This window comes from Podarcis raffonei, chromosome Z (genome assembly GCF_027172205.1).
Source record: "Podarcis raffonei isolate rPodRaf1 chromosome Z, rPodRaf1.pri, whole genome shotgun sequence".
Classification (NCBI taxonomy): domain Eukaryota; kingdom Metazoa; phylum Chordata; class Lepidosauria; order Squamata; family Lacertidae; genus Podarcis; species Podarcis raffonei.
The window spans coordinates 13,745,832-13,768,456 of record NC_070621.1 but is presented as its reverse complement, the minus strand read 5'-3'; the positions used below and the strand labels follow the sequence as shown (position 1 = coordinate 13,768,456).

The window sequence follows — 22,625 nt, the reverse complement described above, 5'->3', positions numbered from 1 at the left end:
GATTATTTATGCTTTTACAACACAAATCCCAGGCACGTAAGCCCTAGGAGGCACAAGATTGCAGCCTTAATATCTTTTTTTTCTTCATTTTGTAGCATGATTTTTGCATGTGCACACAAACAAAGGGGGAGAAGTGTGGGGTAAATATTATTATTAATTGCATTTATTCATTACTTTCTACAAAAAATGTCTCAGAAGCAACTTACAAAAATATAAAAATATCCAACAGGTCATAAATCATTTAAAACAATGGGTTGCACTCGATTACGTTGGGTAGACCCGCTGAGATTAATAAACCTAAGTTAGGCATCTCCATTAATTTCAATTGGTCTACTCTGGATGGTGCCCTAAATGCCTCCTTCTGGTAACTCCTGCAGCCAAGCTGGTGCCAAACGTATTACTTTGCGTTCCTTTGGACAACATCAGCAAGGCTGAGAGGTGATTCTTATTGTCTGGGCAGCCCAGGATCTCCATATAAACTGCCCGGGCTTACACCGTGGAGAGGTCACTTTGGTGCTGCTAACACAGGGGTTTGACTTTACCCCCAGAGATGAACTCAGTTGTCTCTTGAGATAGACAGATACCAACAACTCCTGGCAGATCTTGGAGAGCTTGTAGCTCAAGTGAATTGGACTGAAATAGTCACAGTGTCTGGAGTTCAAAGATTTTATTAATGGAAAAGCAGGTTTATCTTGGCAGGAACAGTTTACAGGACCAGTAGAGGAGGCAGAGAGAGAGAGAGAGAGAGAGAGAGTGAATAGCAAATATCTTGCCTCAACAAGTTGGGAGAGAGATAACAAAATGGCTCAGCTTGTAGGGGGCAGAATTAACTTAGAGAGGATACAGGCAAGTGCTGGCTAGATTGCTGGACAAACAGTGCCCTCGTGTAACAAAGCACCTAGAACCTCAGAATAATTAAATGTATTTGCTTTTTTCCAATAGGCCAAACATTGGATACAACCTTATATACATAGAATAAGAATACAGTAAAAAAAATGCCTATAGGTGTCCATCCAACAAAAATAAAAACAACAAATCCTACCCCACCCCACTAGAAGATGAACACAAAAAAATCCCAGATTATAAATTGATCTAAGTGTGATCTAAATTAAAACTAAAAACCTGAGCAAACAGGCTTAGCGCCCCAAAGCTGACAATGTTGGCACCAGGCCAAAACCAATAAAATATCCAGTGGACAAAGTGTCCTGCTCAGATCTCACTCCTTCCTCAGGACCAGCAGAATCAGAACAAGTTTTTTTAAAAAAATTAAATCAATTTTGCTTATCTTATACAGGACATGTAAGCCACCTAAAGCACCCCCCCCACACACACACTTCAATAGCAAAACTGCAGGGGAGTTAGAAAACCTGTTTTACAACACAGCCCATCAGCTGTTCAAAGGGGAAAAGTCCTACTGGGTCTAAGGAAACACTTGGGCGAGTCTAAGTAGGGCTTTAGATTTCAGCCGACAATGCGCAGCTGTAAAAATAGATTTGAACCAAAACCCTTAAGATAAAAAAATAATAACTGAGTGGCTAACAAGCTTTACTGCAATGGTTAATCCAATGGTTAATAGCAAAATCTCTTAAATCAAAACACTACACTGCTAAGGAGATTATAGCACCAGGAAGCTTCCCTCCTCCAACATGTACATGTTCAAGGAAGCACAAATCAAAACAACTTTCCCTCTCACCCAACACTTACAGATGCAGAGCACTTACAAATGCAGAATACAATATATTTTTTTAATTCAACACACACATATCCCTCTGCCCTTTAATCACTGCCCTCAAGTCTTCCCAGAAGAACAAGAGTTAAACATCACACTTCTTGGGTTTCCATTGTGACCAGGTTGTTCAACACACACATAACCTTTTCCCTCCCCACCAGATCCCAGGTTTGGAAAAATAGCAGCCGTCCAATGAGGCAGATAACAAATGGTTTGCCACACTGGGATGTTCCCATCTTGCAGCAATTCCACACGAGCAGACAATGCTTGTTAGGAACGCTCTCCAGATTGTAGTGAGATACAGCCACTATTTCTGGTGCTCTGATCCATCCCATAAGCAGACAGCAGATAGTCCACAGCTCAGACATACATATGTAAATTATTCCCCTTCTATCTCCCAAGACAAATGATATAAACTTCAAACAAATGCTGGGGAGCATCTAATTAGCCCTGTCTCCTTGTTAACTGGAAAAGATTCCCTGCTACACATGCAGAGTTAGAAATAACAGCCAATACATACAGGTGAGGCAGAAGCTGGCAGGTAAACACAGTGTTAGGGATTCTTACCTCTGAGCCAAGCTCTTTTCAGACTAACCTGTTGCCCGCTAAAGGGAGATGAGGGACCCCAGAGCTGTTTATTCACACACTCTCTTGCCAACTGCAATGGATACTCTTAATCTCAACATCATAAGACCAGAATGCTGCTCCCAGTTTATTCAATTTCCTGACATCCATTTGCAAATATTAACCACTTCCTCTCCAAAGTAAATACTACCACATTTCAAGCCCTGAACCTCAGCAGTTTGCAAAAAGGAGTTGTTGAGGGGAAGAATATTTATGGAAAGAGCCACAACAGGATTCGATCCAAGTGTTTGCCCACACTTCCACAAATATTCAGAGAAATGGCGAGCAAAGAGCTGTTGAATTTTATATCCAGACACACACAACTCATATGTTCAGTCTCCTCCTTTTAAAAACAAACAAACAACCTCATTATCTCGCTCCTTCCTTCCCCTTATCACTGCCTCTGTTTGGTTGTAAACCTTTGCTCTCTGTGCTTACGCTGCTCTTCCCTGTCCCCTCCCTGAGTTGCATTATTTTTGAAATTTGGGTTGCAAACCAGGCTCATTTGACACACAGGCTGATTTATGGCTTATGATTTACTGGGTCTGTGACTAAGTAATAAAATATGTATTGGTGGCTTATGACAAACTATGTACAACACCATGTCCATTGCCCAGGGTGGTGGCAGGCTGTATTACTAGGAGAACACATATGGAGAGATGATGGAGCAGCCATATTTATATATTCATAGGACTGCAATGTTCATGGGTAAAATGGAAGAATGGGAGGGTCTGCTTTGCTCCCTCAAAGGAGTTCACGGCTAAGGGGAAGCTGAATCTTGTCTCACCTTCCGTCCTATCCTGACTGAAAACTATAATCAAGCTAGGCTGGGGAGATAAGTGGCAGGGTACATGAAAGGTCAGAATAGGGAGAGGTTTGGAAGGGAGATGCAGGTCTGGGCTTGAGCCAAATTTTTCTTGGGGGATATATTTGGTGCAGAATTTCAGGATGCTCAAGTGTCATGGAATATGGGGAGAGGGGAGACATCTCACCAAGATATTCTCCAAGAGACCTCTCTAAACGCTTTTTTCACATTATTTCACTTCCTTTTTTCACTGCCGCCTTGGCACTTTTTGGCTAGGGAAAAATTATCTCACTGGCTATGTCATCCAGGCAATCAACGATCATATAACCAATATGACAACAACATCATGGCAACAGATTTGGTTCTGCAATAGCATCATTAAACCAAATCAAAGTGAGGCCAATGCTTCCCACCCTCAAACCAAATGGAGGAAATTTTTGCCCTATATTCCAGTCCCCCCACCTCAAATACTTATTGCTGCATTTGTGAATGTGAGTATATACAGTACCATATTTTTCCGTGTATTGGACGAGGTTTTTTGACTCAAAAATCACGTCAAAAAACTGGGGTTGTCCAATACATGGATAGTGGATTGGGGGGGGGGGAGAAGTGGCGTGCCGCCAGCCAGCTTGTTGGCGGGAGCACAGCTTCCCCCGATGCCACAGCAAGCAGGGAGCGACCTGGGGGTGTTTCCTGCCTGCAGCTACATGGGGGCCGCAGAAGCTGCGCACCACCAGCCAGCTCGTTGGAGGGAGTGCAACTTCCCCCGCTGCGTGCGGTGGGTGCTCCCTGGATTGTTTTCCCCAATGCCGCTGCATGCGGCGGGCGCTCCCTGGATTGTTTCCCACAAGCAGCAGCACTGGAGCGCAATGGCTAATGGGAGCGCAAATTCCCCCCCCCATGCTGCTGCGCATGGGAAACTAGGGAGTGTTTCCTGCCCCCGGCTGCGTGGGGGGAGAGGCTCAACAACTTTGGGCCATCTCCCCTCATTTTCCTAAAATTGAGTCCCCTAAAATAGGGGGTCTTATATACGGGGGTGTCCTATAGACGGAAAAATATGGTAGCATTCACAAGGGGTGATTGTTTCCCATGAAATGTGCTTTTCCATTTCAGCTCAGCCCTAGTCCTGTGTATTAGATGTGGACTAATAGGACAGTACAGAGGCATGACCTTGTGAGTCATTTCTTATAGCGGCACACTACTTCTATTTGGCCTTTTGTATGTGTGCATGCACATTTATGCAGCTAGAGACCAAGTTCCATGGGCAGGAAATTGAAGCTTGCCACCCTGCTATTGGCTATTCTAAAAGCTTGAAATCAGCTGCCAGCCCAGAAAGTATTTATGATGGGCCAATTATCACAGCAACAACATACTTGACAGGCAAGTCACACCCAACTGCATTGAGACAATCTAGAGGTCTACATTCACCGGAGGTACAGGTTTTACAACTTATCCTGCCAATGAGGTTATCTTTAAGCTTTAAAAAGAAGTTAATACTATTAGGTTCATGTTTCTGCATGTTTATAATCATGAAGTTGATAAGGATTTTGCCCAGTTGTGTTTGTTTTGTTTAATGTCTCTCCCACACTCCAATCCCACACTTGACAATTTTGCTATTTTTAGTGCAGATTCAAGTATTTGGAGAGCACTGCCTCTACTCCTGTGAACCTGAGGTCAGGGGTCAGAACACAGAAGCTCATGAGAGTTCAGAGGTGGCTTATAGCTTCTCTAATGTGTGATGCAGCTCAGATTCAATTCTGGAGATAGTCTCCCACACAAGTGTTTTTCTCACTTAATCCTTCTATAACTGAGATGAGGGACCTGTGGTCCAACAATATGGGATGATCATGGGAGTTATGGTGCAATATGTGGAGAACCAGAGGTTCTTGCACCTCAGCTCTGGAAAATTGGAGTTTCCCCTTGAGATCAGATCGAGGTCCACCTAGTTCAGACCTCATCTAACAGTATCCAAACAGGTATTCCAAAGAAGATCACAAGTAGTGACTGGAGACAACAACCTATCCCCAAATCCCCTTTTTATTCTCCATATAATGCTATCCTGGCAATGTGGCACACAACCTTAAAAAGTCAACAAAGACTGAACTGGCCACAGTCCCAATATTAACCCCTAATTTCTTCCAAACCTCAAAGGCAACTGGTCTGTATATTTTGCTTCATAGCTGCAATTAGCTCATTGTCAGCAAATAATTCCTCTTCCTCTCCCAGGTGGATGAGAATTAGTACATCCTACAGCAAAGTGTTCCCCAGACAGCAAAAAATACTGCTGTGTTTTCTTCCGATCTAAGACACAACCAATCTAAGACACAGCAGAAGCTCCTCCTCCTCATCTGCTCACATTGGAAGAGGTAGCGGATTCAGACATTATAGTGCAGCACCACATACTCTACTCTCCAAACAATAAGCGAGCACTGCAGCAATCTTTCCTTCCTAGCCCAGGGGATCATTGAGGGTAGGATGCTGCATTCACTCTTCCCATTTGGAAAGAATAAGCACAAACCAGGCAGGAAGAAAGAGGACAAAAAAGAACAATATCTGACTTCTTGAAACCAAAAAAGGCCAGGCTTTTCAGGCCACACACCATGATGTTCAGCACCAAAGAGTGTGCTTAACATTTGAGAGAAACATAGGATACTTTCTTATACAAAGTCAGAACATGCAGAAGCTCCCCAGACTTTTGGACTGAGGTCTCTCTGAGCCCTACCTGAAGATGCCTGCTACTGAGCTACAGCCCTTCCTCAGTCTCCTCCCAGAGAGGAGCCTGTGTAATGTGCAAGGTGGACCCAGGTAAGCAATAAAGCCATGAGAACCACACCAAAGGGCACAGAGCAATATTGTAAGAGATTCAAACCCCTCTTCCCTCAGCAGATCATCACTATTATTTCCTGGGAGAACTTAAAGAGGCACAGGCTGGTACAGTAATGACCATATCAAGGCAAGAATCTAGGTTACAGGAAGAAAAGCACCAGGGAAACTGGCTCCTGCTGAAGGAGCAATTTTATTTCCTGAAACCCCGCAAATATTTTGCAAACTCAATACTGTTGTTCATGAGGTGACAAGAGAATGGACATTGTGCCCTTGCACAATGTAAGACTTACCATACTAGGGGAAACAATACCTCTGTACTTCTCCTCTGACTAAGCCTTTAGATTAGAATGTCATTGTAAAGGAATTGCTGCCACTATTATTTACAGCTATTGCAACAGGCTGTAATGATCCAATTGGCAAGCTCCACCCTCAAGTCCATTGCCCGTGCCTGACCCCAAAAAAGATGGTAAACCTGCTTACAGTGGGGTTCTGCCAAAAGTCACTGCAGCATCAAAAGAAAACAGGAGCAATGGTTTTGGTCCTGTGCCCCCCATCCTCCAAAGAGGCACTGCAACCCTTTGGATACAGGCAACTGTTGTGCAACTTTGAACTCTAGAACAGCACCCAACTTTGTCTTGGCATGATAAGGCCAGAGGGCTGGCAGATTAGAGCCTTTGACGCAAGTCCATTGCTTGCTGGGGCAGGTATCTGTGGGGGCCAACAGCCAGGAGCAGTGAATAGTAGGTACCTCCTATGAACCATCACTATTGCCAGTGAAATCTGGATGGAGGACCACATAACGGAAGATAGTGTGTTCTGACAGTTTACAGAAAAGTCAGAAACATAAGGAGGACAAATGGGGCAAGGTGGGAGAAATGAGGCATGAAGTTCCATTCAGAGTTGAATGGCAAAGTACCCCCACAACATCTTATACACTTTGTACAGCAAGAACATAGGATTGAACCAGACCATTGGTCCATCTAACTCAATACTGTCTACCCTGGCTGGCAGTGGATCTCTAGGGGTTTAGGCAGAGCTCTCTCCTAACCTTAACTTGGAGGTACTGCTAGAGATTGAACCTGGGATTTTCTGCATGCAAAACCAATGCTTTCCCACTCAGCTATGACCCTTTCCTGTGCTGTAAAGACTCAACATTAAACACAGCCAAATGTATGTAAACCCATTCTTTATTTTAGTATAGCACATAGCAATTGTAGGGATCATCAGGTTTCAAAACCAGGAAGGACCTCAGCCAAATGGAACAATGAGCAGTTCGGTTTGTGTTAGGAAGGTCCTTCTCACCCCCTAGAGAGAACAGCAGACAGGCAGACTCTGTATTTTGGCAGATTATTCAATCTGCCAAAATACACATTAAAGTTGTGGGTATGGAGCTCTGGGATGGGGGGGGAATGTAACCAAAGCAAGAAAAAATTGTTTCTGCAATGGATGGTGTCAAGCTGCTGGTATATTTTTGCTGCCTTGCTAAAGAAGCCTCTCAAGACTGCTCCTTCTTCAGAAGCCTTCCTTGAATTCAAATGTTATCGCCTTTGAATATTACCCTCTATCTAATTGTCAGGTGAGCAGCTGATTGGAAGAGGGCTGTGCGGGGAGGGAAGATATAGTGGTAGCTAGGCCATGTTGTGACAACATGCCGTGCATTTGGTCATAAGAAAGATATTGAAGTGGTCAAAGATAAAGATTTGCATATATGGTCCGGCCAGTAGGAAATGCAGCTCGCCTTTCCCACTAGCAATCCAAGCTATGTGGTGCCCAGAGGACTCATAGTTCAATGTAAGAGCTGATTTTTCGCATGCAGGAATTCCCAGGTTAAGAGGGATGTCAGGTAGCTGGGACAGACCACTACCTGAGGTCTTGGGAGAGCCTGCTGCCAATCAGCACAGGGAAAGAGTGAACTCCTGTTTGGCATCAGAACAATAAAGGTTTGCAAGTTCCAATAATCTAGCTTCCTGGCTTTCTTAAAAACGTAATGCTTTTCAAGAAATCCTGAATAGGCCAACAAGGGTTGGGGGCTTCCTTTCTCCCCATCTGCTTCCCCATTTCACAGCTGGCAGGAGACCAGCTTTCCGCCCTTGCCAACAATCCCTCAGCAGATCAAAGTTTCCACACAGCAGCTTTCAATGGCACTGACATGCAGCATCCAGACCCACTGTGTATACCTGGAGGGTAATTATTAACTCTCCAAAGCTGCTTCAGCTTCACAGTCTCTCTTCTTCCAAGCCATCACCCCCAGGGAGGTTTGAGACTTGAGCTCATTCTAATAGAGATATTTGGGAAGAGGGCAACAGAAGCAAAAAGAGGGGGTGCAACTAACCAAAACCAAGTCAGCCTGCTTCCTCAATGTACCACTATTTCTAGCAATTAAAGATTCTGTATGACCTGTGATTAAGCACTGCTAGCCTAGAAAGTCACATGACCCAAACCTAAATGCCCCGCCAAATAACTCCACAGACTACTCTAGATTAAGAAAAAAATAGTTTCCTGTTTGGAAGCCTCCATACAGGCATGGGTAAATGACACTGACAAAGGACAAGAAGAGATTAACTTTAGGGCACATGAATATAGGCATGTGATGCACATTTGTGAGTGACTCTTTGTATGGGTTGCTTGTGGGTTTTGCAACTGTTTTCTAGCTGTGGACCCTATGTTCAAGTAACACCCACTCTGAGGAGAGCTGGCAAGATTTTACAATGAGACGAGAATCATTCCTGTGGAGTTAAGGCAAGCCTTTTCGCATTATCACTGTGTACTCTCAAGGCTTTCTCCCACCCTACTGCCATGTAGAGTAACTACAGAACAGACTAGGGGCGGTAAGAAGGTGGATTGGAACCTACTGGTAGATCTCTGAGTGACTTGCAGCTGATCGACTAGGTGTTTTTTGTTTTGTTTTGTTTGTTTAATAAACAACTATTCTTTCCATATGAATAATATGCTGAAATGAAAAAAGCTGAAGGCTAACCGGGAAGACTGTGAGCTTAGTTCAGTTCTTGTACTGAGAACAAATCCCTAGGCTCAAAATGCACTTAGACACATGCCCTTTAAATCTTGTGTATCTTTTGCATCTGACTCTGGTTGATAGATCCTGAGATTCTAGAAAAAAAGAAAAGAAAGAAAAAACCAAGGGGGGAGGACATTCACCTAAGTTTTACTCAGAACAGACCCACTGAAATTAATGAAATTAGGTCCATTAATTTCAATAGCTCTACTCTGAGTTTAATTACTCTGAGTTAAAGTTTAACTTTAATTAACACCACCCAATCCAACAAACATGAAGTCTATTCTGGGGTAAGCAGACAAGTCAGCACAAATGACTCTCCCTTCTTATCAAAAACAGGCCTGCTTTGGATGCCACTGCAAGAAAATTAAAATGTTTAAGAAGCAAAAAGCAGAAGCACCTAGGCTAGTTACCATGGTTTATCCTCTATGAAGCTGTACATGGTCTGGGACCAGAGTATTTCAGAGAATCATAGAATTGTACAGTTGGAAGGGACCTCAAGGGTCATCTAGTCCAACCCCTTGCAATGCAAGAATCTCAACTAAAGTAGGGCTGCCATATGTCCAGGAATTGTTCAGAAAATGGTGTCTGGGTGATTCTTTGCTGAATCGGCAAAATGTCTGGGAAAACCTGAAAGTATGGCAAGTTGGGCTATTTAAAAAAAAATCTAAAAAATCTAAGAAAAGCCCCCCAAAAGAGAGATGTTCCCAAAAAAAGCTCAGCAACTTTGATCCAAAGAAAAACAACAACTCAACAACTATGTCCAGATTTTCACCATTGGGAATATGGCAACCCTAACTAAAACATCTGGCATCCATGACAGATGGCCATCCAACCTATGCTTAAAAATTTCCAAGGAAGGAGAGTCCACAACCTCCCAAGAGTCTCTGTTCCACTGTTGAACAGTTCCTACAGTCAGAAAGTTATTCCTGAAGTTTAGTTGGAATCTCCTTTCTTGTAACTGGAAGCCATTGATTCGAGTCCAACCCTCCAGACCATAAAACAAGCTTGCTCCATCTTCCATGTGACAGCCCTTGGGATATTTGAATATGGCTATCACATCTCCTCTTAGTTTCCTCTTTTCCAAGCTAAATATACCCAGCTCCTTCCAACTCTTCCCGTGAAGTCTTTATTTCCAGACCCTTGATCATCTTGGTTCCTTCCTCTGCACATGTTCCAGCTTGTCAATATATTGGCTATCGTCTGACTAAGGTAGAATAGAGTGGTGTTGTTATTTCCCTTGGTCTGGACACTATACTTCTGTTGATGCAGGCTAGAATTGCATTAGCTTTCTTGCTGCTGCATCACACTGTTGACTTATGTTAAGCTTGTGGTCCACTAAGACCCCTAGGTCCTTTTCACAAGTGTCTCTGATCTTATATTTGTGAATCTGGTTCTTCCTGCCTAAGTGCAGAACCCTGCATTTGTCCGTATTGAAATTCATTTTGTTAGTTTGGGTCCAGTTCTCCAATCTGTTACGGTCATCTTGAATCCATTAGCTACCTGTCCTATTTGGTGTTATCTGCCAATTTAATGAGCATCCCCATCAATTCCTTCATCCAAGTAATTTTTAAAGACATTGAATAACAACGGACCAGGGAGAGAACCCTGTGGTACCCCACTTGTCCCTTTTTTCCAGGATGATGATTAGTGAGCACTCTTTGGGTTCGGTCAGTGAACCAGTCAACAGTTACCTCATCCAGTCTACATTTTACCACCTACTTTGCAAGAATATCATGGGGAACTGTCAAAAGCCTTACTGAACTCGACTTCTAAGGAGGAATGATGGGAGACTAGTTATCAGCTGCTGACACTCCTGTCCGCAGAGATCGTTATGCCGTGATTAAAGGCAATCAAGGCATATTGACAAAACTCCCTTTTGAGATAAGGGGGTCAGGGATAAGATAAACCTCTCATACGACATAGAAGTTTTGGGAGGTGGAGAACTGTCTTGAGCAAGGAACATTAATGAAGTCCACACACTGTATAATAGTTCTTAAATTAGGGCACTAGGTCGGCAATATCTCCTTCTTTTAACTATTCACGAAACTAGAAGAACTATTTGGATTCTCTATCTGCCAGCTAATTAGTGTCCACAAAATAAATGAACTTCTGGAAGATAAACAAGCATTAATTAACAAGCTAAAAATAGACCAAAAAGCTTACCTTAACTACGGATGACTTCAAAAGTTTACAAATGAAGAGATAGCTCTTATCCTGTGTAAAATTTGCAATCTATATCATCTGTAATTCTCTGTTGTTTGTGTGCTCAGCTCTGCTCCCGAACACCTAAGCCTAAACTCCAACTCCTGGCAGCAGACTGATGATTTCTGTACACTGCCAAGAAAGAAAAAAATGGACTGTTTAGTCAATAGGAATACCACCTTTAAGAACCCCAGGGACATGGGCAGGTACACAGTAAAAGGAGGAAAGTTGCCCTCAGGTTGATTTTTATTTTGTGCCCTCTTCTTATGAAAACACTCTCGATCTAGCAAATACACAGTCCAAGGTCAGATGGATAGCACAGTGACTGGAATCAAACAGCTAGAACAGGACAATGTGGTTTCTGGGGATTTCTTTTTAAAACTGTGTACATGCTCTAACAAAAGTGTGAAGAACCTTCCCCCTCCCACCAAAGTTGCTGAAGTACAACTCCAATTATTATTGTCCATTGTGCATGATTGCTAGGGCTGATGGGAGTGTAGCAACATCTGGAGGAACAAAGGTTCCCCTGCCCCTGCATCTGGGATGTGCTTGCTCCCTTCATCACGGCAAGGAGTCAGACGTGCTGTTGCGAGTGGGTCAAGTCTGAGCCTTCTTCTGACATTAGAGCTGCAGAGGGGTAGAAATTATTCCCTCCGCCATCCCAAACATGGTTAGAAGCCTACAGCTTGCTTTAGTTCTGCACTTGCTGGGTGTGAATACAGAGCCAAAACAAACCTCTGTCTTACCTTTCTGGCTCTGAGCTGGAGGAAGATGATGCAGGTGCAGAGATAAGGAAAGATACCACACCCTTGCATCTTTGTCCTTCATCTTACACCATGTTCCAGTGGTGCAGCAGGCTTTTTGTAGCAAGGGCATGTTCGGGTGACCACAAATTTTGAATTGGCTACCCAGGCCACACAAGCTTTACAAGCTTGTTATAAGACACTGTAGAAAAATCAATAATGCTTCTGTTCACTGATTCCTGGAACTTTCTTGAAATGTAGGCTTCAGCTGCAAACATTACTAGAGCAGTGTGTGGGAATGAAAGGCACACCACTTGTTCAGTGCAAGAATTAACCTCAAGAGATGATCCCAGAGTTGGATTATTTTCTATGACACGTCATGGGTGTTTAGAGTAAGATGCATCACCAAACCTCTTAAATCCCACATTATTGGCTACACCAGCTCAGTTTCCTCTTCAGCTATTTGTCCGATCTAACCAACATCTGTTAGGATTTGAATGAGTACAAAGAATTTGAATCTGCTGTTTCTGGTGATGCAGTTTTCAAAGACACAATTGACAGGGAAAATACAGCTGGCTTCTAAACTCTCAAGTTTCAAATCACATTTTGAGAGAGACTCTTATTACAGAAAAGTTTGGGGGTTTTTTTTGTTTTTACAGAGTTAATCTCCAAGAGTGTAAAAGCCTTTTTAAAATCAGTTCTTAATTCTTCTGGGAGACGTGCCTAGCCAACTCTCCAGACAAAGGCATTCTAAACCAGGAGATCCTGGACAACAGCCCAGAAATGGAACCTGAGGCACAGAAGATAACAGAAGAAGGGTGCATTTCTGGGCAGAATGAATTAGACTACACCTGCAAAAAGATTTCCTACTCCTCAGTAGTCAGCACCAATCATGATTTATCAGTAGTCAGCACCAATCATGAAGCCTGAGAAGTTCTAGGTGCCACCTTTACACTTATTGGAGCCTGGGAAACCAGATGCCTAGAATACTTATCCACCTACTCCTGTCCGCCAATCTAGGAAGTGCCCTACAACACTGCCACCTCCAAAGCAAGGGTGGAAAAAAAACATTTCACACAAGCCACTCCTATACAATATAGATTTATTTATTGATTTATTTGTATTTTGGGCCTGTTTGTCTTCCAAATCAGCAAACACTTCTTCACCAGCTTGGAAACTGAGATTCTTTCTAGCTCAGTCTTGAAAAACCTAAAAAGAAAAATCCCTCAAAGAAACTGTTTGGATATAAAAGAACTAGAGAGTTAGGAAGGCAAGTTACATCGCTTCCTAGAACGGCACTTTGGAAGGCCTGCTGGTCATAAATACACACCTCCCCATTTCCCTATAACATTAAACTCTACTAGTCCAGCCAGCTGATCATTCTCTACCACCACTCTCCTTTCTCATTCGGCCTCTGTCTCTCGCCTATCATTCACTCTCATGTTCTTTCCCTTAACCCACCTCTTCATCCTGTCACCCATTCCATTCAGTCCCCTACACTTTACAAATCTCATTTCAATTCAACACTCAGGTTCCATCCTTCTCACCTTTCCACACACACCTTCACTCACAGAGGCTTTAAGAGGCTACCATCAGCTACTAGCCATGATGCCTATGTCTTCCCTCCGCTGTTGGAGGCAGTAGGCGTCTGAATATGAGCTGCTAGGGAGCACCGTAGTTGCACTCCGCTCCTCCCTGTGGGCTTTCCATGAGGACATCCATCTGGTTGACCTCAGTCAGGACCGAAAGCTGGATTAGATAGGCTTTGGCTTGTTCCTGCAACAGAGTTCTTCTGCCTATCTTCTGCTTTCACGGATCCTTACTCTTCTTCACTCAATTCATTTTATTTTTATTTATTATTTTACAATTATTAGTGACATTTTTGCACTCAGGTACCTCAAAGCGACTTACACAGTAAAACAACTGAGGCTGTGAAAACACTACATTGTTAAAGCACACAATTCCCCCTCACGACAAAAGAATGTTGGGAACTGTAGTCTGTTAAGGGTTTGGGGAACTTGAAGGGGGGAAATGTAATTTAAATGTATGTTGCATATGCAACCAGGTTGTACACATGCCACACATTTAAAGCACATTCCCCACAAAGTACCCTGGGCACATTAGTTTATGGGTGCTTGGAACTGTAGCCCAGTGAGAGGGACATTACGATTTCCAGGATTCTTGGGGGGGGGGGGGGAGACGCATGCTTTAAACGTATGATGTGTATGCAGCCAGCCAGGGAACTTAAGTTTAAGGGTGCTGGGAAATGTAGCTCCACGATGAACAAACTACAACTCCCAGGATCCTTTGGGGGAGGCAAGCATGTGCTTTGAATGTGACTGAAGTGTACTGTGTGGCACATGCACCCAAAGGTATTGAAATCAGACGAAAGCAATAATAAACAAGAACTAAAATGCCACATCGGAATACAACGGCACTTTCCACCTCCCGAGCTCCAGCCACCCGCCTTTTCCGCACTCGTCCCTCCTGCCCTCTGCCTCCCCCTCGGAATCCTGCCCTTCTTCACCCCCGTTTCATTCCTCCTTTTCACCCTCAGGCCCCCAGGCTCCCTGCGTTCCCGTTGCTCCTCTGTCATTTAGGATTTATTCATTATTCTTGAGGTAACGATCATATTTATTTTATTATTTTTCAATATTACCATATAGATATATGAACACATATAAAAACGGAACTGTTTCCAGTTATCTTCGTTCCCTGCCTCCTCGTCCACCTCCCTCAGCCATAGCTGTCAACTTTCAGATTTGAAAATAAGGGATCAGCAGCCTCGAAAAAAAGGGATCAACAGCCTCACCTGTCCCGGGGCCAGGCTACGGGATATCTAACAATCCGGGACAGCAGCGGGAAACGGCACTGGAATAAGGGGATTTGCCGCAAAAAAAGGGAAGGTTGACAGCTATGCCCTCAGTCTCCCCCCCCCCCGTGAGGCGCTGGCACCGGAACCCTCGCACTCGCTCCCTCTGCTCGCCGCCTACCTGCACCTTCCTCGCCTTCGCCTCCTTCCCTCGACCTCCTCAGACGTGTCCCTTCTTCGCCCGGCGAGCGGAGGCGCCACTTCACTGGCCAGCATCGAGCGAGCGTCACGCGCCTTCCCGCCTCCCTCTCCCAGAATCCAGCTTCCCATTGGTCCCCCTCCCTTTCCGTCAAACATAAGAGCCCCGGCGCTAAAATCACGGCAGCGGCAGCGGCTCGCTAGCGCCCCCGTGGACGCGTTTCTTTCTTCTGCCTGGAAGTTTGGTCCGCTTGGTGACCGGTAAATGCTTGGCCGTGATCACGTGCCGCCGGCCGCTTTGGCTTGCTAGTTTCGCTTCCGCAGCCCAGCGCTTGCGCCATGGCCGAGAAGTTGCAGCCGCGCACTTTGCGGCTCTCGCCTCCCGGCTTGGGCTTAGCCGAGGGGCGCGGGGAGCGAGGGGCCGTCAGGATGTTGGGGGACATGGATGAAGAAGACGACGCCTTCCAGCTTCCGACGGGAGGGTGAGAATGCGGCGCCTCTCTGCGTGGGGGGAGATGCGGGGTGTGCGGGTGTCTTTCGGTCCGCGTGAGGGGGCGGGGCTGTGTGAGGGGACCAGAGTTGTATGTGGGGCTGCATGTGGGACTAGAGCTGTATGTGGGGCTGGGGCTGCATGTGGGACTAGAACTGTATGTGGGGCTGGTGTGGAGCTGGGGCAGTATGTGGTTCTGGGGCTGCATGTGGGGCTGGGGCTATATGTGGTTGTGGGGCAGCATGTGGTTCTGGGGCTGTATGTGGTTCTGGGGCTGCATGTCGTTCTGGGGCTGTATGTGGGGCTGGGGTGGGTGGGTGGGTGCAGGCTTGCGAAGGGTGATTCCGAACACATGCAGAGGGCTTTGTCTGCAAATACGTGCTGTTAGGCGCTGAGAGAGAGGCGAAGTTCAGCTGAGCTAGGCGTCTTTGAGCCAGCTGGTGAGGATGAAATGGGCGGGGTTTCGTCCAGCTAAGGATGAAATGGGAGGCGCTGGGTTGCATCCGACTAAGCTATGCGTTGGTTATGCCCGCCCATTTCAGTGGACCTACTCTGAGCAGAGCCAGCATTGAGCTGAAACCGAAGTACCTTGTGTTTTCACTGTTTCTTACATGCTTAGCTTTGGAGCATGCAGTGGCTAAAAAGTTCCCCTCTCATGATGATTGGGTGCAGGAGGCAGGGACCCTGCTGCAGAAATAGTAACCTCCACAACCCCAGATCACTACACCACTGGAGATGAGAGTGCACTTGCGCTACAATCCAGAGGGCCAAAGGAACCCCACACCTTTTGTAGAGTGAGGGAATACATTATGTTTTAGTAGTGGTTTGGGACTAGGAAGTTCGGCCCAAGGATTAATGGGGAAAGGAGGATTATTCTTAAAAAGTAAGACTTATTGGGGAGTAGACTCCACTGAATTCAACTGAACTTCCCCATGAATGTACATAGGGTTGATTTGCATACAAATGTCTGTTGCCTGTGCGGTGGTGAAATATTTTCCCATTTCCTGTTTCTAAATTTCTGTTTCCACTTCTTCTGCGCTGATGTTACACTGAGAGAGAGTCACAAAGTGAGTTTAATCTCCAAGTGAGGGTCTGCACCCTGATCTCCCAGGTCACAATTTGGCATTCTAACTCCTGCCCTAAAGCGGGTGCCAGGAACAGGACTGAATGGAGGTGTTTTGTGGTCTTAGATTCCTTCTACAAAAGGAACCCTAAGAAAGATTTCTAGTGCCCTTACACTGTGACATTTTAGGTGTTCAAAATAAGGGCACTGCACTGTTGTTTTTGGCAACACTGGCAGTGAGCAAAGGTCAGAGTGACATATAGCCACCTGAATAAAGTGGCCACTGAACCCTAACTGCCCATGAGAGGACGACTCATCTGGAGGGTAACGTAGGTCTGCAGCTTGTTCAGCTAGGATTCACTCTTCCTAACACTTGTGGCTGATTAATTTGCTTCAGGAACTGGTGTGATAATTAGTAAGCAAGAGAAAAAGGCATCACTTGGAAAGTCCCCAATTCAGTACGTACATTATTTAAGTGAATCTGCTATCTTTCAGGCTTTGGTCATTACTTCCTATAGGATTGGGAATACTATACTGGTCTACATCACAGTCTTGTAAGGGCTAAGGTCATAAGGAGAACCCTGCTGAATCAGGCCCAGAGCCCATGTAGCGAAGTGCTCTGTTCCTGCAGGGCCCAACCTCTGCAACCCACACTTTCCAACACTGGCATTACAGGGTGGTGAAGTATCTTCTTTGCATGTAGAAGGCCCTGGGTTCAATGCCCAGCATCTGCAGGTAAGGCTGGGAAAAACTTCCTGATCTCATCTTCACTTTACATTTAAAGCAGTATCATACAGCTTTCAATAGTTTTTGCATCCACACACAATTCTCAGTGACTGCATTCCCTCTTCCCAGGGAATTCTGGGAATGGTAAGTCTGTGAGGGGAACAGGGGGTCTCCTAACAACTCACAGCAGCCTTAACATACTACCGTTCCCAGGATTCTTCGTAGGAGAAGCCATGAGGGCATAAAGAGTATAATAGTGCTTCCAATGTATAGTGCAAATGAGGTCCCTGTCTGGGACCCTGGAGAGCTGTTGCTATAGGTGAAATTGAACTAGATGGAACAAGGACGTGACTCAGTGTAAGGCCACTTCTTTTGTTCCTAGGAAGAAGACATCCAACCACACACACAGGAATGGCCTTCAAGCTGGGCTGGGGTGCTTGGGCAAGTTGAGGAGGTTTTTTAAAAAAATATTTTCCCCCCCTCAAATTATTATGGAACCACAGAGACAAGTAAACTAACAAAAATTCAATGCTTTATCCAACTAAAGGAAGGGTATACAAAACCTAAACATACTAAATTGTCTTCCACCTCACATTTCTCTGGCAAAGCAATGAGAATCCTTTGCAAGGGCATTCAGCTTGACTTGAGGGATGTCTGTCAGTCTCCTTGGGAACCTAAATCAGGGCAGCGCCTCTTGCAGCTCAACTTAGCTTGTTTTTCCTACTGCAAAAGATATTTCCCCAAGCTGCAGCTCCCCCCCCCCCCGCCCCAAGGCTGAAGGTAAAGTCCTTTGATTAGCTGAGTTGATTCTTTTGGAATGCTTTGGGAACAAAATTTAGTGTCTGCTTTGCATGCAGAAGGTCCTAAGTTCAATCCCTGGTATCTCCAAGTAGGGCTGGGAATGCCCCCTGTTTGAAACCCAGGAAAGCTACGGCCAGTCAGTAGACAGTACTGAGCTAGATAGACAAAGGGTCTCGTTTGATAGAAGGCAGCTTCTTATGTTCCTGATCTTTTTCCTTTCAGGCATGACATTTTCCTTGGGTGTTCACCTCTCATGTCTTATGGTGGTTGGTGGGGAGAAGGCTCTGCCTTGTTTCCATAACTACCTCCTCCTAAATCTGTGCCTCCAAAGGAGAGATTGCCCCACAGTAGAACATTCTTCCAGAGCAAGGGGGCTAGAGCTCTTATCAAGGAATTATTATGGGCATTGCCATGTCAGAGGGCCACAAGGAGGGTATAAGGCAGAGATGAGGAACCTATGGCTGGACTCCAGCTTCTGTCAGTCCTTGCCAGCATGGCTGAAGGCCAGGGACAGTGGGAGTTGTAGTCCAGTAATTTCTGGAGAACTGCTGATGCCCCCCCCCCAATATCATGAGCGGACATGATGGTGTTGGAGAGTGTCGTCGTTGCCTTGGAACTCTTAAGGGTGGCAATGGGGGAGGTTAACTGTCTGGACCCCGAGTGAATGTTGCAAGAATTCAGTGAGATAAGCAAGCTGTGAATACTGATTGCACAAAAGGAACAAGTGCAGTTGGGTTTAGCAAGGTTGGGGTGCCATTCATTGACTTGTTGGCTGTTCCTGTGGTAGTGGATTCCTGGATGAGGAGGCATGTAAAAATGAACCCTGATCCACCAAGGAACATTGCATCATCATCATTGGCAATACATTGAGGAATAGGAAAGATCATTGGTGTTAGTTTCCAGTTTAGGAAGGATTTTCAGAAAAAAACAGGAATCTAAAAGAATTCAGAAGGGCAAACACTGAGGAAATGCTGGTGTAGGAACTTGGTGAATTCCTCAATTGCACCACTACTGCGCTCAGAGCCTAGTTCTTGGCATAGAACTGAGAAATACTGTACTGGGAATAGATTCAGGTAGGTAGCCATGTTTGTCTGACGCAGTCGAAATATATATATATAAAAAATTTAAATGTCCAGTAGCACCTTAGAGAACAACTAGGTGTGTATCTGAAGAAGTGTGCATGCACATGAAAGCTTATACCAAGAACAAACTTAGTTGGTCTCTAAGGTGCTACTGGACATTTTTTTTATTAATATATTTGTATTGGGAATCTTGGCTTTCACTTATGAGAGTTTTCACCTAAGGTTGTGCCTTTATAAAATTATTATCCTTCTAGCCTTGAAGGATATGAAGAGAAGCTTGAAAACGTGATTAATGCCTGGTAGAAAGTTGATGCCAATTTTTAAGGGGGAAAGAACTGCTCTTTTGAGTGCTTTCGGTGTGCAAGTAGGAAAAATGTCATGATTCTGAGTAACAGCGTCAAACTTCTAAGCCCTTGGGAAGCCATCAGAGGCTGCTGTTTTAGGGCATATGGGACACTGCCCCATCAACTTCAGTCTGCCCTTAGCCAACTCCCACCTGCGTCCCTTCTTGTCTATGCCCACCAGTCCAAGGGGTGGCCCTAGTTTTCCCATTGTAGAATTCAGCAGGAAGGAAGAGGATGGGGACAACACCAGCAGACTTTCCTGGCTCTGCCTCCTCCTACTGTTGGGCTCCCAGCCTTCCACCCCACCAGTCCCAATGGAAACCAGTCATCACCAGTTCAGTTAATGTACATTATGCATAAAGATTGAACATAAAAATAAAAAGTTGACCTGTGCAGAAGGTAAGAGTCGCACTTTGGCCCCTGGTCCCACCCACAACTAGTATGTGGCCCCTGAAAGGTTGCCCACAGGGGAATGAGGTCCTTTGTCTGAAAAAGTTTCTCATCCCCTGCTTTAGTTTAGAGGGGCCATGGGAAGAGAGCCTGTGAGATACAGGAAAATCCTATCTTGGCACTGCTGAAGTCCCAGATTACTTAAGGCATTTCCGTACTCCATTCAGTACTTGTCAGTTTAATCCCTTTCGGCCTGTGGAACTTGCACTTCAGCAAGGGCCATTCGTGTACCATCTGTCACTAGGGAGTCATTTCTTTTAGTGTGGCAGCACCCAAACTGTGGAACTCCCTGCCTGTTGACAGGCTCTTCTAGATGCCTGCTGAAAACTCTTCTGTTTTAACAAGCCTCTCCAGGCACATGATTGGATTCCTGTTCTTAAATTGGTTTTAGATGCTTTGTTATGCTTTTAGATGTTTTTAACAGTTTCTCTATTTTTATTTAAGTTTTAATTGTATTTTTTATATATATCACACACTTGTTTGCTGCTATGGCAAGGGGCGTGTGGTGTATAAAGAAATAAATGCTTTGAGGGTCCTGTCAACTCCAATTCCTGTTTTACTTCCTCTTCTTTAGTTTGCTCTCCCTGCCTCCAAGTGGAACTGAGTAGGCACGTGAGTGGGTTGAGCTGGATCTATGACTTCCCAGAATGTCACTCTCCCCAGAAGGAGAAGCCAAGCTCACAATCTCTGTTCCGCTCGCTTCTTTTGGGGCCCCCACAAACATGCATGTTTTCACTTGTGGTTTTTCTCTAGCTGGAATCCTAGAAGAACTGCTTAGGGATGATACAGGATAGATTTTCGTATCTTTCACAAGGTCATGCAGCCATTCCAGAGGATTGCTGTTGTGCAAACGCAGAATTGCCTTTGGAAACCTTAGCTGTTTAATTCACCCCCCACTGCCCACGCCTTACTTTGCTGATGCTTCAGGATGGAAAAGAGAGGGGAGGGGTAATGACACGAGAAAACAGCAGCCAACATTGAATGGGTGGGAGCTGGAGAACCGACTGGGGCACTTGAACAGCGATGTCAGACCCACGACGAACAGAGTACCTTTGGCAGGCAGTCCACGGGTTTGTTTCATTGGGACCAGCTGTTTGGGATGCTGTCAGGCATTTAAAATGGACACTTCACCCCTTGGATATTTTTGCTTGCTGTTCAGTATAGCATGGAGTTTGGGGCTAAGTCTGGAAATTTAATGTTTGAAGATACTTGGCCTTAGTGTTTGTTCGTTTGTTTTAATCTGCAAGTTTCTAGCTCTCAGGAGTGTAGGGAAGTGGGCTAGGATGTGTGGTAACTGGTAAGTTTCAGCTACCAGAACAACCCTGAGATGAGATATTTCTGAATGTCTGTAGGGAAAACTACTTCTGCTCAGCAAGGTTTATTCCCTCTCCCCACATTCCTGGCTGTGAATCTCCCTGTGTCGGGAAAGGGTAAACTGCAAGGGCAGGGCTTGTATCTTTGCAATAATGGATACCTTTAAATTTTTCTTTTGTTTACTAGGTTCTATAAAAGCCTGGGTGCACTAATTTGGCAGCAGTCTTTTCAGTTTTAGGGACTTTGTAGTTTAGACAAAAAGCAAGTAAGAGATAATATGATAGAAGTTTATCAAATTAGGCATGGCATGGAGAAAGTGGATAGGGAACAGTTTCTCTCCCTCTTGTGAACATCCGATGAAGCTGAATGTTGGAAGACCTTCAGGAAAGGCAAAAGAAAGTACTTTCTCACACCATGCACAGTTAAACTACAGAACTCTCCCGCAGGAGGCAGGAATGGCCACCAACTTGGGTGACTTTAAAAGAGGATTAGAAAAATCCAGGGAGGAGAAGGCTAGCAATGGTGGCTGTGCTCACCATGTTGGTGGCAGCAGGGCTTCTGAACAACTGTTGCTGGAGACCACAGGAGGGGAGAGGCCTCTTGTGCTTGGGTTCTGTTGGCTACTGTAAGAACAGAATGCTGGACTCGCTGGGCCTTTGGCCAGATCCTGCAGGCTTTTCTTTTGTTCTTAAGAGAGGTTATAGAAACTTGATAGGAAAAAGAAGAGATTGTATCCAACTAAGTTCTGCTTAGAGAAGACCCACAATGTGTCTACTCCTTTAGTTGTGTGCATTAATTTCTTATAACAGCTCTTCCAGGCTGGTTACCCCAAGAGAGACTGGGCAAAGCTCCCCTTGGCAAGCACCCCTAGTGGGGTGGCCAATATCCTAATCACTGACTGGATTCTAGTTTTGAATCCATTACCCTCTGGTCTTTGGGGAAGGCTGCAACAAAATCGCCAACCTGCAGTGAAACATGAGCATTTTTGTGCTTGCAGATACATGTTCGTTGCTGTTCGCACCCGCTTGCCTCTCTCTGTGAATGAAGTGAATGGTTACTTTTCTCTCTGCCCAGGACCAGGCTGGCCTCTCTCTTTGGACAGGATCAGACAACTACAGAATCTGGAAATGTGCTCTTCCAATACATGCCACCCAAGCAGCCTAAAAAAGGTCAACCAGCTACCGGTAAGTAAACTGTTCACAATGCCTAGGAACATAAGACGAGCCCTTGTGGACCAGGCCAGTGGCCCATCTAGTCCAACCTTTGGCTCTGAAGCCCCACAGAATCAACTGGGTTGCTCTGTGGCAACTCCCAAATAGTGCTGGGGAGAGACCCCTGACCTGGGGTTCCAGAAAGGTGACGGTCTTCTGGATTCACCACACTGAGGTAGATGGACCCAG

General features: G+C 45.1%; 2 protein-coding genes across 13 annotated transcripts in view; one reads left to right on the top strand and one right to left on the bottom strand.

Annotated features, from left to right (window-relative positions):
* SLC31A1 (solute carrier family 31 member 1) overlaps positions 1-22,625 on the bottom strand; it is a 74,144-nt gene that overhangs the window by 13,132 nt on the left and 38,387 nt on the right. The window contains exons 1-2 of one of the 3 annotated variants that reach the window (XM_053373975.1): positions 14,939-15,042; positions 11,164-11,334 (exon numbers count right to left, since the gene is read on the bottom strand). The gene's annotated coding sequence lies outside the window, so the exon portion shown is untranslated. Of the gene's footprint in view, positions 1-11,163; positions 11,335-14,757; positions 14,885-14,938; positions 15,043-22,625 lie in introns of those variants that run through there. The other 2 variants (XM_053373976.1, XM_053373974.1) reach the window with 2 other exon arrangements.
* The window catches only part of LOC128406511 (FK506-binding protein 15-like), a 32,388-nt gene continuing 24,922 nt past the window's right edge, over positions 15,160-22,625 (top strand). For 5 of the 10 annotated variants that reach the window (XM_053373966.1, XM_053373958.1, XM_053373956.1 and 2 more), the window contains exons 1-2: positions 15,161-15,437; positions 22,300-22,409. In XM_053373966.1, coding sequence (XP_053229941.1) covers positions 15,295-15,437; positions 22,300-22,409 — 253 coding nt within the window. In that variant the 5' untranslated portion in view covers positions 15,161-15,294. Of the gene's footprint in view, positions 15,438-22,299; positions 22,410-22,625 lie in introns of all 10 variants that reach the window. The other 5 variants (XM_053373965.1, XM_053373964.1, XM_053373957.1 and 2 more) reach the window with 2 other exon arrangements.